The sequence below is a fragment of the Cucurbita maxima genome, unplaced genomic scaffold, assembly GCF_002738345.1.
Source record: "Cucurbita maxima cultivar Rimu unplaced genomic scaffold, Cmax_1.0 Cma_Scf00009, whole genome shotgun sequence".
NCBI lineage: Eukaryota > Viridiplantae > Streptophyta > Magnoliopsida > Cucurbitales > Cucurbitaceae > Cucurbita > Cucurbita maxima.
The window spans coordinates 3,263,942-3,279,319 of record NW_019272025.1 but is presented as its reverse complement, the minus strand read 5'-3'; the positions used below and the strand labels follow the sequence as shown (position 1 = coordinate 3,279,319).

The following is a 15,378-nucleotide window of genomic DNA, read 5'->3' as shown; positions in this document are numbered from 1 at the left end:
AAAAAATGGCAAAAAAAAAAAAAAAAAAAAAAAAAAAATAGAACAAAAGCAAAATGTTCTAATTCAATTTCCAACTTTGATACTCTTTTTCCACTTTTACTCATTCAATTTCCAAAGGAGAAAGCATAAAAGAATCAGATGTAAAGTTGTGGTGACAATGAGGGTCAGATTTTGAGTCTTTCACCTGTCAAATCTTTCAATTTTCCTTCCTCATGGTTTCTTATTGGAATTCAATTAGGAACCCACAAAGTCGACTTATAAGAATACATATCCTGTTCTCGTTCTTCATTATAGAACAAATTATACGAATACGACCATCTTTACCTCTTCTTAGGACCTGTTTGGAACGACTTTTCAACTGCAGGACCTTATAGCCAGTTTTGTAACGACATAATGGAAACCTAAAGAATAAAGACCTTATCACAAGCACGATGCAAATGTATACCAAACCACAGTGCATGCTTTGCAGATTCCAAAGATATTTCCTCTTTTAAAAGAAACTATTGATAAAATGACTGAAAATGTATGAACTGATTGATCTGGGAAGAAAAGAAAAGAATAGAAAAGGAGCCCCACAAAAAAGGGGACGAATCTGAGACTGTTCCTCTTCCACCTTAAAAAATTACAGGGTTTGACAGTGCAACATATAAAGTTTTAGGCATATTTTCGGCTCGGCTATACGTTCAAAGCAGAAGATAAAAACATCAAACAAGAATTTCATGTCGATACGAAAGCTAACCCGAAAAGAGAGAAGAGAAAAGACGAAGAATTTGTGGTTATTTATTCACAGGGAGCCTAGATGGATATCCCTTGAATGTTTTTTCACACTAACAATTCAACAAAAAGAGGAACTCTGATACAATCTGTAAAAAAAAAAAAAAAAAAAAAAAAAACAAACCAAAATGATGGGACAAACAGCATTCCTAAACAAAGCTCACAACTTTGCCTCAGGCATCACTGCTACAATTATGATGAACTTGAAAATTAAAAAAAGGGTGACCTTAAAAAAAAAACAAGGCGTAGTCTATAATAACTTTGTGGATCCCCACCTCACTGAAGATGCATGATGATACGTATTTTGCTATACTGCCGCAATCTGATTTTACATCTCACTCAAATATATGAAAGAAAAAAAAAACAAAAAAAGAAAGAAAATTTTCTAATCAAAACTCAAACCTGAACACAAAATCCCAAGTGGCTAAATACCTCTAAGCTTGGTTTTCAGCATCGGCACTCAGTTAGCTTTATAGATAATTCTTCTTTTTCCCCCTTTTTTAGTTGGGTAATTCAACTGAATATTCTATTTGATTATCTGCAACACGTTCTTCACCAATTATCTTCATCTACTATGTTGACATATCCGATCGTTCCTAGGTAGTGTTTCCTGAACCAAAAAATGAGGAGGATACTCAGTATTAACACTATTTTTCACCAGAAAACTACAACAGATAAAAGGAGGAAGAAGAATAATGCGACAGAGAGATCATTTAGCACAGAATGATACATAACGCTGTCGTGCGCCTTGCTAACAGCACTTATATCCTAAACTTAATACCACATCAGAGATAATCTGATAGCATTTTGTGATTTTGGTTCACACTAGTTAAGGAAAGCATTCAAAAAGGCTGTACTAAATTTAATCGATGTCCAAATGATTACATGATTAAATGAAAAGAGATATAGTTTAGGAGGACATATTAAAAGCATAATTTCACTACTAGTTCTGACTCTGAGTGATAATGAGCATGAGAAAGAAACAGCAACAGCCATGTTTTTTAGTGTATCAAAGAGGAGGATTCAACCATGAGGTTGTTATGCATTTACAATGTCCTAGAATTAGTCAAATGCCTGAGCTTGTCAAGTTAGAATGAGTGAGCTGCACAATCGCAGGCTTGCAAGCATATATGTGCATGTAAACACGAAGAGGTTACAGTCCTGTAACAGGACGAACAAAAATCAATCACCAAATGCAAGGGAGTGACAATGAGAGAGATCAACTTTCCATGAAAAAGAACAAATTCAGTTGAATATTTTATGACAGTTTGATATTTGAATGCCCTTCATCTAGATAACTCAATAACTTCAATCGGTACGACTATATAAGCTATTCTTGTTGACATTCGTAATAAGGTTCATTGGGACCTATCTCTAAACGTTCTTACAATATAACCGTGTTACTTTTCGGCTATACGAACATACTGAACATATATCTTCCCCAGAAAATGTATATATAGGGCAGCCCACATAACGATATAAGTTTGTTCGGTTGGTAACTCAAATCATTCATGTATAGTATCTAAATCTGGTATCTAAAACAGCTAATATCTAAATCATCAAGTGCAGAATTGAAACAGCTTTCTGCAAGATCAAATAAATATAAATCTACATTTGGATGTTCATAATCTGAGCATTTGAAAAACAAAATTCTTGATGAGAGAAACCAGGAGATACTGCTGAAACAAATAATGAAGCATTGTATAAATTTTGAAACAGTGGCTCTAACCTCTGTTTGACTGCCTCCTATTAACACTATGACCACCAATAAAACCAGGAGAGCTTCTGGAAGAGACATCAGAAGCAGCATTGCCGAGTCCATAACCAAAGGGTCCAGAGACGTCTCTTTCAAAATTGGAAGATCGCCACGTGAGATCGCCATAACTGGCATTGTAGAAATCTGCAAAAGGCCCGTCAAAACCGACAGTTGAGGTAGGAAATGATGATGCTGGAGGTAAAACAGTACCACTGTTCCTCCCATATCCTCCAGCTCCTATACTATAACTACTGTCAATACCTCCATAATTATGATTCCCAGAGTTACTAAAAACATTGTTTCCTCCACCTTGAGACAAGATTCCGGAGCTACCCCAGTTAACTCCAGAATTGGCAAATGCAGTTCCCCCAATGCCGCCGCCAACGCTTGCTGATCCCAAATGAGCATTGGAGTTGGCAGAGTTTGTTCCATTGTTGAGCCCTCCACTTCCCCACAAGTTTTGAGTTGCTGAGCTGAAGAAGGATGAGTTTCCTCCATTGCCACTCTCATACCCTATATTGCCAAATCTATCCGAATTACCAGTATAATACGGGCTCAGTCCCCGTCCATAATTGAGATTATTGGTAAAATTGGAACTTCCCCCGTACCCTGGATTCAAGCCAATCTCAAAGTTCACGCCCATTCCATAACCTGAACTGAACGGAGTGAATACACTTCGACCACTAGAAACTGGACTAAATCTACCATCCATTCTAACCCCATAACCTCCAATTGTACTTGAACTATACCCCTGAGTATAACCATTAAGGAAGCTATTGACCCTACTCTGACCATAATTGTATCCACCAAGTGGACTACGGCTAGGGCCTGGTGACAACTCTTTCGGAACTGCACGCTTGACTTCAACCATTTTTCCATTCAATTCATGGAAAGTCTTGATAAGAACTTTCTCGACCGCTTCTTCCGAATCATATGTAATAAACCCGAAACCTCTGGGCCGAAGTGTATTGTGGTCGTACATCACCACAACATCTGTAATTGTTCCGAATTGATCAAAATAATTCTTGAATTCACTCTCTGTAACAGTAGATGCTAAGCCCCCAACAAATATCTTTCTAGTTCGTCCAGGTCCAGGACCAGGAGAAACATTAATGCTACCACTGGTTCTACCTACAATGTTCTGGTCGTTTCTAGGAACAGCCCTTTTCGCCTCAACCTGGGAATGAAGATCGAGTTCAAATAGCATTAAAATGACAAATGCAGACTATTTGATTGAATTCAAGCTGAAAAACTATTCAGGAAATTAGAAATTTCACTAAGGAATAAAATAAGAACTCAACAAAACATTTTGATTCATAAGCTAACAAAAAATGAGCTATCTCTGCAGGTCATATGATACACATTCAGGTTAAAAACTCACCATTCTTCCATCAATATTATGCTTCTCCCTTATAACTCTATCGGCAACACTTGGATCAGCAAAAACTATGAAGCCGAAGCCTCGACCGCGACCTGTAGTCCGATCCTTCATAATGACAGCTTCTACAACCTCCCCAAAGGCACTGAAATACTCTTTAAGCCGGTCTTCATCAGTATCCCAAGATATCCCACCAACAAATAACTTGCCACTATCAGTTTGCATTTTCCTTTTCCTATAAACCACAGCAACAAAAGCCATATCGTTCAGATGTTCAAAAACCATCAAATGCAGATAGCATCTATACATTTCTACTCGATTCAGATGAAGAAAAACAACAGAATTTTAAACTCCTAATAATGTACTGGGGATCAATTCCATGACCGTATTTTACTGAGGGTGATGAACAACGGAAAAAGGGGGACAAAATCAGCTATGGTGATTCATTATAGTAGAAGATCGGTGTGTGAACATAAGGTGAAGAAATGTAATCTGTAACATCTTGGAGCTGAAAGAGAAGAAGGAAATGGAATCAAATGCGGGTGAAAAAGAAATCAATAACAGAAGCAGTACCTTATTTGAATCGAGAGGCAATCCAGGAAATGTATATATCTCAAAGGAAGAGATACTGGAAAAATCAATTTGGGAACACTGGATCCATCGTCGATCAATTGCTCGACAAAATTTCAACAAACCTGAGAAAACCCAGAAAGCATTTGAATAAAAAAGAAGGATTACCGGGATCCAAACTTGATTCAATTTCTTACAGGATCGAAAAATAAAGTCCAGATTTCCATAAAACCGACCGATTAGCGAAAAACCAGAGAGCCAAATCTTGCCGAGCTAAGATCTGAGAGGAAACACGATGATTAGGACAGACATCTTGAGCTACCCTGTAAAATTTGTCCCGCAACTTTCCTTAAGCCTCTGGATTGTGTCAAATTGATTATGTAAAGCAAATTCAGTTAGGAAGCAGATCGGGAAATTCTATTTATGTTTAAACAAACTGTACACTGCAAAGAGAACGTGAAAAACAGAAGCTTGAAGGTGTCTAACGTGAGAAATGTATAAGAACTTCGAAATGGAAGATGAACTCTTCCTTGTTTTTATAATTTTCTTTTTTATTTTATTTATTTTGATGTTTGCTAGAAACATAGTGAAGAGGAGAAAAAATAAATCAATAAAAAAATAAAAGATGTGATGCATAATGTCACGATGCATCAAAATGTATTTTGATCCGCCCATCAACCACGAATCCTTTCCATTAATAACTCAATCAAATGGAGCTTCAAATTTATGGTAATTTATGATAATATTTTCAAAATATTGCAAACAAATTATTTAGGTTTATTGTAAAAAAAAAAATATATATTATTTATTTAATGCTTTTTTATATGGGTGAAAAATGTGGTAATAAATCGTGTCTCGGCTTAAGAGCTAAATTGTATGATTACAATATTATAGGATGTAAGATTCAGATTACTTTATTGATTGAATATGCAAATATCACTTGTTTGAGATTCGAATCACTCAACAAGGAATGTCAATCACATCGAGTTTGAATGATACTAAACATCTAACCTGTTGGATGAGAGTCTTATCTCGGCTAATTTAAGGAATGATTATGGGTTTATAACCAAATAATACTCTCCATTAGTATGAGGCCTTTCCGGGAAGCCCAAAGCAAAGCCAGGAGAGCTTGTGCTCAAAGTCGACAATAGCATACTAGTGTGAAGAGTTATGTTCAACAGTCCTGCCCTAAACTTAGTCATGTAAATTGAATCCTCAAATATAGAACAAAGAACTCCAAAAGAAAAAGGAGTCGAGCCTCGATTAAAGGGAGGAGGCGTACTTTGTTTGAGGGACTGGGGTTTTCGAATAAACTATATTGATTTATCTCTCTGTCCTCCCAGGCTGGCCTCTCACATGTCCTAGGTCTGATCAGATCCACCAACGACCGGTTTACAAAACAAGGAGTTAAGCAAGGCCCAGTAGATTAATAGAAGAACTCAGTCGAAGCTTGACTAAAAAGGGCTTGTGTTAGATTAAAGTCACACCTTTTGAACCAAACATTGATCAAGTATTCAACTTTTTCTTTTAATAGACATCTAACTCATTAATTTATATTAACTTTCGTGACTATCCAATATAACGTCGAATTATGAAAATTTGACAATAAAATAAAATAAATGAAAGTTGGGGTTGAAAATGTATTGGATAAATTCATATATATTGATCTAGTAACACATTTTCAAACATCATCACAATATAAAATATACTAAAGTAGGTATAAGATTGGTGGCACATATTCGTATCCACAACTTTGGGCATTGGGGTTCTTATCTCTTATGTAATTTTTTTTCACTACCGAAAATACTTTTGCACATGACCCAATTGAAAGGGTCATCTTTTCCATCTATATTTGATAGCAAGGTTTACTTTACACATTGAAAGGCTAATCTTTTCCATCTATATTTGATAGCAAGGTTTACTTTACACATTTAACAGGACTTAGCTTGATTAGTGGGGTTGGTCTCCTACAGGTTGCCATTAGCTGGGATGGTGATGATGGGTTAGGTGAATCACATTCAAAACTATAATGTCAAACCCAAAAATAAATGAGAATAATTTTTCTTTATTTTCAAAACATTAGTCATTTAGTTTATTTTTGTAAAAAGTTTAAAATATTTTTAATGCGGCCGATTTAAATTACCTGAAATCACAAGTCCATTACCAAATTTAACAAAATCTACAGTTTTTTTTGTTAACATATTCTTTACCAGAAGACAACCTTATTAAAAAGTCCAAATTGACGGAGGAAGTTTCCCTCCAAATCCAATCTCTTTAACATTCCCTCCAAAATTTCACGACCCAAAAATTCAAACCCACGACTGCAATTTGGTTCCTATATATTTTGAGAAGCGGGATCAGATCTTTACACACATCGCTTCAGTCTCCTTCAAAATTGCGCCTCCGATTTCGATTCAAATTCTGTCCTATTTGCTTTTTCGTCTCCAATCTGCTCCATGGAGTCCTTGAGGAATTCATTTTCCACCGATGGTGGTGCCGTCAGTGCAGGATCTCCACACCGCGTCGCAGGCGAAGTCCATGTGATCATCGGTCCTATGTTTGCCGGAAAAACCACCGCTCTACTCCGTCGGATCAAAGCTGAGAGCAGCAGTGGCAGGTAAACATAAAGTCTATTCTTACGGCCTGCAAACAGATCGAAAACCTTGAGTAAAATCTCAACTTGGAATTCCATGAACTCTCGTATCTGCTCTGCAGGAATGTGGTGATGATCAAGTCAAGCAAGGACACAAGGTACGCTGTCGATTCGGTAGTAACACACGATGGGGCCAAATTTCCATGCTGGGCACTGCCAGATCTTTCGTCTTTCCGACAGAAATTTGGAGAAGATGCTTATAACAAGGTATCTTCTTTGAAGAATCATTCTTTTTCATTACTATTTGTTTGGCAAATCTTATTTATCTAAACCCCCAATAATACCGGCAGCTGGATGTGATTGGTGTTGATGAAGCTCAATTTTTCGATGATCTCTATGATTTTTGCTGCGATGTTGCTGATAAAGATGGCAAAATCATTATCGTTGCTGGCTTAGATGGAGATTACCTCAGGTCCCATTCAAATCTCTCTCTGTCTTTCTCTGTACATATGACAATTCTGCATTAACATAATTTCTTGCATCTGAGCTGTTGGGTAACTTGAAAATTGTGCCACCCAGATGCGAAATCAGGGATCTTTCTAATACTAAAGTGGTTATTCTTCCATGGTTTTGGCAGGAGGAGATTTGGTTCAGTGCTTGATGTAGTACCTCTGGCTGACACAGTAACTAAGTTGACAGCTAGATGTGAACTTTGTGGTAAAAGAGCCTTCTTTACCTTGAGAAAGACAGAGGAGACAAGGACCGAGCTTATCGCTGGGGCTGATGTCTATATGCCGGTGTGCCGCCATCACTATGCCAATGGACAAGAAGTCATACAATCTTCCAAGAATATTCTGGGATCTCGTGCTCTGAGAACAGGCTCTAATCTAGAGGCACTTCCTTCACTCATCTAAAATCTGCAACTTATCTTAATTTTTTAGACAAACTGCTTTGCTTTCGCCTGTGTATTTCCATATGTTTCCATCAAACAGCTGTCGCTAGCTACATGCTGAAATGAAACCCCTTTTTCTTGTTTGTGGAAAAAGGGTTTGTAACCTCATTCGTCCAATATTAAATACTAACATATTTCTCTTCTGGAAGATGCACCAAGTTCGTTCATTGTCCTTGTCAAAATAGATTATTTCCAGGAATGGCTATAAGGGAAACTAAAACTCCAACCCAAGTTGATATTAGAAGATTTCATTGCATAGATACCAATTCATTGAACTAGAAATCCAGTGATTAGAAATCAATTACAGAAATGGCCGAAACTGAGATGTAGCAGGTAAAAGAGAACCATATACTTGTAGTTTTCATGTTGGTCAGTCTGTAGTAGCACAGGTAGAGGAAACACTGTTAAATGCTGGCCAATTAGAAAGCATGCTTCCCCTTTATTAAGACTGCTCAGAATCTTCATCCCCAACTTCGTCAAAGAAGGGATCCTTGAGAAGTTCGGAAGCGGAAGGCCTTGCTCTTGGTTGTGCAATGCACTTCTCAATGAAAGCCCTGACTTCATCATTAGTCACTTTGTCTAATGCTTGGGGTTTTATTCCAGTTGTCACCTTCCTGAATATTTTTGCAACACTATCACATTCACTGTATGGTATCTCCAATGTAACCATCTCGAGCAAACACATCGCAAAGGAGTATATATCCACCATCTCTGTGTAGTCTTCTTCATACAGCTCTGGTGCCATATACTCTGGTGTGCCTATGATTGAATGTGCAGCATGACTCCTGCCAACGATAGCTGCAAGACCTAGATCGCCTATTTTAACCTGTACAAAGGGAGACGATGTCAACGCTTCAACATCATAAAGGCATACAAGTTAATGAGAGGATGGACTAGGATACTTTTGGTTTAATCAAATATTGGGAATCATACAAATTGACAAACAAGGTTGAGATTCAGTGTTTGATACTTGGATCCAGAAATACTGTTCTAGAAGAATTTCTCTAACCGCACATATTCTTGTGAATAAGAGAAAAAAGAGTGGAGCAACTCATTTCCCCTATCTGCAGTTTTTCTATGCTGTGATCACAGCCTCCGTGTACCGACCTATGCTTAGAATTCAGATCAAATTCAGATTCAGCACTCGATGACCCCAACATTCTCTTGCATCACTCGTGACATATTCACGTTACTTATTCTTAACTTCTATGAGTGAATACTATCCCTACATACCAATACAAATGTTTCCAATATGTTTTGTTTTCACTCACATGCATCTTAAGAAAATTCCTACGAAGTCATCAATATAGAATTGCTCTAAGCAAATTATACTCAATCATGAAGTTTCTATGATTTAGCTACCGTTAAAGAAAGTGTACCTTATTAGTATAGGAGCAATTTTGAATTCTTTTAGTTTTTCTTAACTATCCTATCTTTAAAATTGCTCTTGTTTGAATATGGTCTTCGTTCATTTATATACCATCTCCTTCGCTTAGGTACCACACTATGTTACTATGAGATGTGAACTAATTGATCATAACCAGTTTTATTTCACCTTTTAATCAATACAAAGCCAAGAGACAACCATGTGTAGCATATGAACTGTTATTCAAGCAGCTCAGTCAATTTTTAAAAAGATTACGGTAAGAAAGTCACAAAATCATCAGCATTTCTTATAATCTCCACGGAAGGAAATTTGACATTGCACCTAAAATAATGATCAAGAATATAAAAACTGAAAAAAGAAGTCATCTGCAAATTTCACCTTAGGTCAGAAAGAGAGAAAACTAGCACTATCAAGAGTGAAGCAAATACCTGCCCAATGTTACCATTGACAAATATGTTACTGCAGTTGAGATCCCTGTGAATAATGCAAGGTTCGTGAGTATGAAGATAATCCAATCCCTCGAGTACCTGTTTTGACCACTTCTTCAAGGCCTTAATTGACACATGTCGATGTTTCTTACGATATTCCCTCAGATTTCCTGATGTGCACACCTCGGTAATGAAATTCAACGTATTATGCTCATCATCATTCCAAACACTGTAACAAACAATTATATATTTGTTGTTTAACGTGCTCAGCAGCTGAACCTCAGACCTCAAGCGGTTAATGAACATTGGATCCCCACTAAAATTTCTCAATCGAACCTGATTCCAAGCAACCTCAATTCCTTCCTCCTGATCAAATGCCCTATAAACTTTCTTCACTGCTCCAGACCCAAGAAGAACATTGTATCGTCCAAACCTTCCAGTGGGATCGACCTCAACAAAAGGCTCTGCATCTCGATCAAATGGAATTGAATTTTCATCTGGCATCTGTAATGAGTTTCAAAATATAAGTAAATTGAGCAAATAAGATAGAAGATTACAGTTGCAGTCCACTGGACTGAGCATAGATCAAGATCCAAGAGGCAGTTAAAAAAAAAAAAAAAAAACCCGATCCAAGGTGAATGTGAAGCCAACCAGATAAATTTAGAGCTGGCGGCTGAATCTCAAAAGGAACGCGCAGAATATTCTCCTCACATACAATAACCTTGATTCTCGGTACAGCGAAACCCCAGCTTCAATTTAATCCAATAATATCAAATAAATATCTTAAGATCATTAACAAAACAGAAGTACAGAAGCTTACCATTGCCATTGTCTACATTGACTACTTTTCCGGCGATTCTTCCTTTTGTTGTTAATTTAAAATTACAACAAAAACAATATTTAAAATGATAACCATAGCTTTCACAACAAAAATACTCATTAATTACTACGAACAAATCAAGCGCACTTCAAGAGACAAAAGTTAACGACAATCCTAAAGTCCAACGAGCTAGAAACCACAAATTTCTCAGGGAAACCATTTCAAGAAGTTTGAAAAGGTTGATTAGAGGTTTTACGGTTGATGCAACAAAAATCATAGATTCAGATAAAACGGAAGAAAATCAAAGATCCACTCGACTACAGAAAATGAAAATTCTCAAACACAAAATCTACGCCAATAATTAACATGAAAAATACAGCATTAACATCAGCAACTCTCCACTTGAAGAAGAAACGAAAGAAGAAAAAGAGAGACAATACCTTGTTGGTGATGCCGGACAGAAAATCTCCGAAGAAACGGAGCGAGAAAAAAAGAACTCTCTCTCTCTCTCTCTGCTCCGTTCAGTTGGTTTTTCTTGCGTCGGGGCGAGGCGGCAGGACATTTCTGATTTTATACGTAAGCGCGTATTACAGATCAAAATGCTAAAACGACGTAGTTTGGACGTCTTGTCGTTTCCACTCCCAATTTCCTTCCTTATATAATGGCTATTATTTTCTTATTGTGCAAGACTTTCCTATGGATAATTTTAAAATTAAGATTCATTTTTCTTTTACGTTTCAAACTTGTCAATTCTAACCTTAAAACACTATTTATGTGCGCTTTTAGTGATAACAGAGACCCAATACATTCTACTACGATTTGTCCGATTTGATTCATTACTTGAAATCTATGTAAGACGGGTAGCTGCTTTTGAATCATTCTATACAAATTTCAAACTTAAAAAAATATGGAATTATAGCAAATTGTTTTTTTTTTTTTGTTATAAAGAAAAAAAAAAAAGGGTGGAAATGATCAAATTAAAAGGATTCACATGCAAAGAGGAAGTTGATTGCATGGATTGCTCGTGGCCATGAATTTGAGACACTGAATCTTTGGGCATGTTAGTCATGAGAATGGACGTGTCAGCCTCAGGCAGCCTGCCCTTTACCTCTTTTGCCTTCATTGCTTGCCTTATGAACTTCAAATTTGATTCCTTCACATGTTTGCATATGATTTTAATTGTACAAAACCTTTAACATAGTTTATGTGATACCAAATGACAGAAATAAGATTTGAATTACGTTGTTAATCGAATTTTTCAAGACAATAACACTTATTTGAGATTCAAATTACTCCATGAGTAAGATCAATCATATCTTGAAGGATAATGATTCTAAACATGTAACCTAAACTATATAGAATTGCAAAGAAACTAGCTCTAACGATAAAGGAACCACTCCAAGAGAAAGTTAAATTCAGATGATCTCGTTAATTGAATATCTCAAAATAAGAATAATTATTTGAGATTCGAATTATTTCACAAGTACGATCAATCATGTCCAGCTTGAATGATTCTAAACATGTAATCTAAACTATATAAAATTACAAAGATACTTAACCATTAGTTAAAAGAAAGCACAAACGCTCTTTTTACTACCCGTGTAAATTTAACCTTAAATAAATAAAAGTCTTAAAATACATTAATAATTATCATACGAACGTTGATTAAATGGTTAAATGGTGACGTAAACATAGCTAGAGGTCGGTTTGAATCGGCAATGATATTCGGAACGAGCAATGGTTGTGTTTGGATGTTATAGAGAAATTTAGGTTTTGTCACAGAATCTGAATGGCTACATTTTCACTTCCATGCACAGGAAGCGACCAAATCCCTATCCATCCAGCCTAGATACAGAGCCCCTTCTCTCTCTTCAATCCTATACCTGTTAGAATAGTTATCTAATAACGTTTTTATGGTAGCGTTAACCAAAGAGCTTAATGGGTAAGCTGTAAATCCTGCCATTGCGAATCGGAGTCTCCACTTTCCGAGTAGCTCGTGTCGTTCCACTCTCTCGGCCCCTTCGCATGCTAGTATGTTCACAACTTCCCTAGCTAGACAATGCTGCTCGATGTTGATTCGCTCCTTGTGTTGTCTTGGAAGAGTAACGTCGATCGATTCGAACATGGCGTTGTAGTAATCCAGCGTCTCGATGAACCGGGGATAGAATGCAGCAGTGTTCGTGTTGGATTCTTGTTCGACGACTGTCACTACCTTTGGGGACAGACCCTTAACCAGCCTCAATAGCCTATCTCGGTGATTTTCGGTGCTTACGCTCTCGTCTGGCATATGGTGTAGCATGAACGCGAAATTCACTGCTAAAGCCTCCCCTCGTCGAATGCTTAAGTTTTTTTGCTGAACATCGCAGCCAGAAATGGCAGCCGAGTGAAACTCAAATGGCACATTATACAATTTTGCTAACTTGGAAAGCCTCCTACCAACGATGTCTAGCCCGCCTCCACGAGCATAAGCCGATGCAGGATCATCTATACCGGTTATACGAATGTGAGGCGGTCGACCAGGCCTGCTTGCAAAAGCTTGAATCAAAGTGATCCATTGAGTACCCTGAGAAATTTGGAAATCAATGATGTGAACTCTATCTTCATCTTTCATGGCTTCTGCAATGGCACCATTAGCTGACATGTATCCGAATTTGAAGTACGGGCAAACCTCGTAAAGAATGTGCATATACGAGAGGAGCTCGGCTCGTGCTGGTTCCTTGCATCTCAAAGATTTATAGATGCAACTACCCGAGGAGGCTAACCGTGCAACTAGCCCCTCAAGCATATACGCTCCCAATCGCTGCATCGGTTCTCCGCAAACCGAAACCATCTTACGCAATTCATCCATCAGCCATTGCGCCATCAACACATCGTTATCTGACACAGCTTTAGCACAAGCTATTAGGATCTTTTTTAAGCTTCCTTTGGTGATAACATCCATCACTTGCCCCCAAGTTCCCATCTCTGGATTCTCAGTTCCCTCCTGGAAGATACTATCAAAACTATCAATAACATCAGAATCAGGGCCAAGCATTACACTTTCCAGTTCCCTTAATTTGTGCCTAAAATCACTAAGATCATCTGTTATGCTGGATCCGCTTACAGGAGAGCCATATGCATAGTCAATGGAATTATGCTGATCAGAGGGATTCGAACGAGAATCCTGTTGCGATATTGTACTCCCATTGGATGAGAAAGTGACAGTCGACGTCGAGTTGTGAGCTGCATAGCCTTGGCTACCAGAGGACGACTCCAGAGTGCAGAACCGATCACCGATGTCATCGACATTGAGCTGAGCTCTTTGGTTGCCAGCACTAGAACATAATTGGGAGAAACAGTAGGTATCCGCTCCTTGAATTGGCTGATAACATAGCCTCTTCGACATATGTGAATCTCTATGAAGCTGAGAAGCTTGCATTTCAGAAATTGTATATTGAATGGGACTGATTTTATCCTTGCTCTAACGAAATCTTTATCCAAATCTACTGCACAAATGAACCCAGATCAGCCTGGTTGTAACCCATAGGAAACTTCCATGTTTACAGGTTTAAATCCTCAATCAAAAAATGAAGAACATAACAGCATTATATAACATATTGACTCAAAACAATCATTCCCATATATATCTCTACTATGTGTACCCAAGGAGTGTAGCCTCGATTAAGGGGAGGCTGTTCAAGGGCTCCATAGCCCTTGAGGGAGGCACTGTAGTATAATTTGTTCGAGGGGAGGATTGTTCGGAGGAGGGATATGAGGTCTTTTGGGTAAGCACAAAGCAAAGCCACGAGAGCTTATACTCAAAGTGGACAATATCACACCATTGTGGAGAGTCGTGATTCTTAACCAATAATACCACGGCTCAAACAAGCTCAAACCATCTAATTCAAGCTGCCATAGATTTTCTCAGTTCAACATAAGGATGAACTGAGACCAGAGTTACCAAAACGTCAAATCCTTCACTCAAACAAGTTGAGGTTAAATTTCTACTTTCTTAGGAAAAGAAAATTAAAAAGCATAGGGGAATATTTTAAATCAGTTCGGTGACCATGATTATATCTTTCCACGTATTCGTCTCTATCCCCCACCAGATCATCATTCACCTTCATAAAAATAAATAAATAAAAGCAGGAGGAGCTAAATAACTATTCACACATGATCCTGTTCTATAAGATCTCCACCATTAATACGACCCAGATACGATAATCCCTGTAAAATCCAAACCCAGTTCGAAAAACAAGGAACTCTAAACAAACAAGCCCAGTAGACACAATTGTCGCAAGTCCATCCCTTACATTTTAGCGACAAATGCTACAGTGAAAACAGAGCAGAAAAACAGAGTGGTAGCCGATTTAGGCCTCGAATTCCCATGATCGAGGGAACCCATTTGCAGAAATAGTGAATCAGAGATGAAAACATGAATACCCAGAACAAAGGAAGAACAGATTCCACAAACCAAGAACAGAGAAAGCATCGAAGACATGCAATTACCAGAATATAAACTAAGTGATTAAAATTTCAGTGGTTCATAATGAACCAAATTGTTCATCCCACCTTACTTGAAGAATCTTCGGGCTCGAGTTCACTTTCAGACCAGAGTCATTTAGAGAGAGAAGAGAGACGGGGGAGTGATATGAGGAGCACCTGGGAAACTATTTAACAAAATGGACGAACAAAAGTCCTTTAATTATTGCGAAACTGCAATCGCCAGTTTTGCTAACCT

General features: G+C 37.7%; 4 protein-coding genes across 9 annotated transcripts; 1 reads left to right on the top strand and 3 right to left on the bottom strand.

The window, feature by feature from the left end:
• Positions 1 to 757: 757 nt before the first annotated feature.
• Positions 758 to 5,010, bottom strand: LOC111483974 (heterogeneous nuclear ribonucleoprotein 1-like). 2 transcript variants are annotated; one of them, XM_023130371.1, is made up of 6 exons: positions 4,715 to 5,010; positions 4,482 to 4,603; positions 4,310 to 4,416; positions 3,912 to 4,145; positions 2,504 to 3,707; positions 758 to 1,384 (listed from the first exon to the last, which is right to left on the bottom strand). In XM_023130371.1, the coding sequence occupies exons 4-6, from the start codon at positions 4,131 to 4,133 to the stop codon at positions 1,371 to 1,373; spliced, it is 1,440 nt and encodes a 479-aa protein (XP_022986139.1). In that variant the 5' UTR covers positions 4,134 to 4,145; positions 4,310 to 4,416; positions 4,482 to 4,603; positions 4,715 to 5,010; the 3' UTR covers positions 758 to 1,370. The 2 variants fall into 2 exon arrangements, with proteins under 2 accessions (XP_022986139.1, XP_022986138.1); XM_023130370.1 differs by lacking the exon at positions 4,310 to 4,416 and having other exon boundaries at positions 3,912 to 4,143; positions 4,715 to 5,009.
• Positions 5,011 to 6,845: 1,835 nt separating this feature from the next.
• On the top strand, positions 6,846 to 8,172 carry LOC111483705 (thymidine kinase-like). Its single transcript, XM_023129976.1, has 4 exons — positions 6,846 to 7,095; positions 7,194 to 7,338; positions 7,422 to 7,543; positions 7,709 to 8,172. The coding sequence occupies exons 1-4, from the start codon at positions 6,935 to 6,937 to the stop codon at positions 7,983 to 7,985; spliced, it is 705 nt and encodes a 234-aa protein (XP_022985744.1). The 5' UTR covers positions 6,846 to 6,934; the 3' UTR covers positions 7,986 to 8,172.
• Positions 8,173 to 8,244: 72 nt separating this feature from the next.
• On the bottom strand, positions 8,245 to 11,213 carry LOC111483704 (probable serine/threonine-protein kinase WNK11). The gene is made up of 3 exons (XM_023129975.1): positions 11,099 to 11,213; positions 9,839 to 10,342; positions 8,245 to 8,849 (listed from the first exon to the last, which is right to left on the bottom strand). Exons 2-3 carry the CDS (start codon positions 10,340 to 10,342, stop codon positions 8,466 to 8,468), a joined length of 888 nt encoding a protein of 295 aa, XP_022985743.1. The 5' UTR covers positions 11,099 to 11,213; the 3' UTR covers positions 8,245 to 8,465.
• A 1,164-nt stretch (positions 11,214 to 12,377) lies between these two features.
• LOC111483703 (scarecrow-like transcription factor PAT1) lies at positions 12,378 to 15,378 on the bottom strand. 5 transcript variants are annotated; one of them, XM_023129973.1, is made up of 3 exons: positions 15,210 to 15,378; positions 13,327 to 14,140; positions 12,378 to 13,221 (listed from the first exon to the last, which is right to left on the bottom strand). In XM_023129973.1, the coding sequence occupies exons 2-3, from the start codon at positions 14,074 to 14,076 to the stop codon at positions 12,460 to 12,462; spliced, it is 1,512 nt and encodes a 503-aa protein (XP_022985741.1). In that variant the 5' UTR covers positions 14,077 to 14,140; positions 15,210 to 15,378; the 3' UTR covers positions 12,378 to 12,459. The 5 variants fall into 5 exon arrangements, with proteins under 5 accessions (XP_022985741.1, XP_022985740.1, XP_022985739.1 ...); XM_023129972.1 differs by having other exon boundaries at positions 12,378 to 14,143; positions 15,215 to 15,378; XM_023129971.1 differs by having other exon boundaries at positions 12,378 to 14,140; positions 15,215 to 15,378.

Excerpts from the sequence above, each read along its gene's own strand:
- LOC111483974 (XM_023130371.1), bottom strand. The coding sequence starts at position 4,133 with ATGCAAACTGATAGTGGCAAGTTATTTGTTGGTGGGATATCTTGGGAT. Across the intron at positions 3,708-3,911 it reads ATAATATTGATGGAAGAATG|GTTGAGGCGAAAAGGGCTGT; the intron begins GTGAGTTTTTAA and ends CTTCATTCCCAG.
- LOC111483705 (XM_023129976.1), top strand. The coding sequence starts at position 6,935 with ATGGAGTCCTTGAGGAATTCATTTTCCACCGATGGTGGTGCCGTCAGT. Across the intron at positions 7,339-7,421 it reads GAGAAGATGCTTATAACAAG|CTGGATGTGATTGGTGTTGA; the intron begins GTATCTTCTTTG and ends TAATACCGGCAG. Across the intron at positions 7,544-7,708 it reads TTAGATGGAGATTACCTCAG|GAGGAGATTTGGTTCAGTGC; the intron begins GTCCCATTCAAA and ends TGGTTTTGGCAG.
- LOC111483704 (XM_023129975.1), bottom strand. The coding sequence starts at position 10,342 with ATGCCAGATGAAAATTCAATTCCATTTGATCGAGATGCAGAGCCTTTT. Across the intron at positions 8,850-9,838 it reads TCAATGGTAACATTGGGCAG|GTTAAAATAGGCGATCTAGG; the intron begins GTATTTGCTTCA and ends CCCTTTGTACAG.
- LOC111483703 (XM_023129972.1), bottom strand. The coding sequence starts at position 14,076 with ATGCAAGCTTCTCAGCTTCATAGAGATTCACATATGTCGAAGAGGCTA.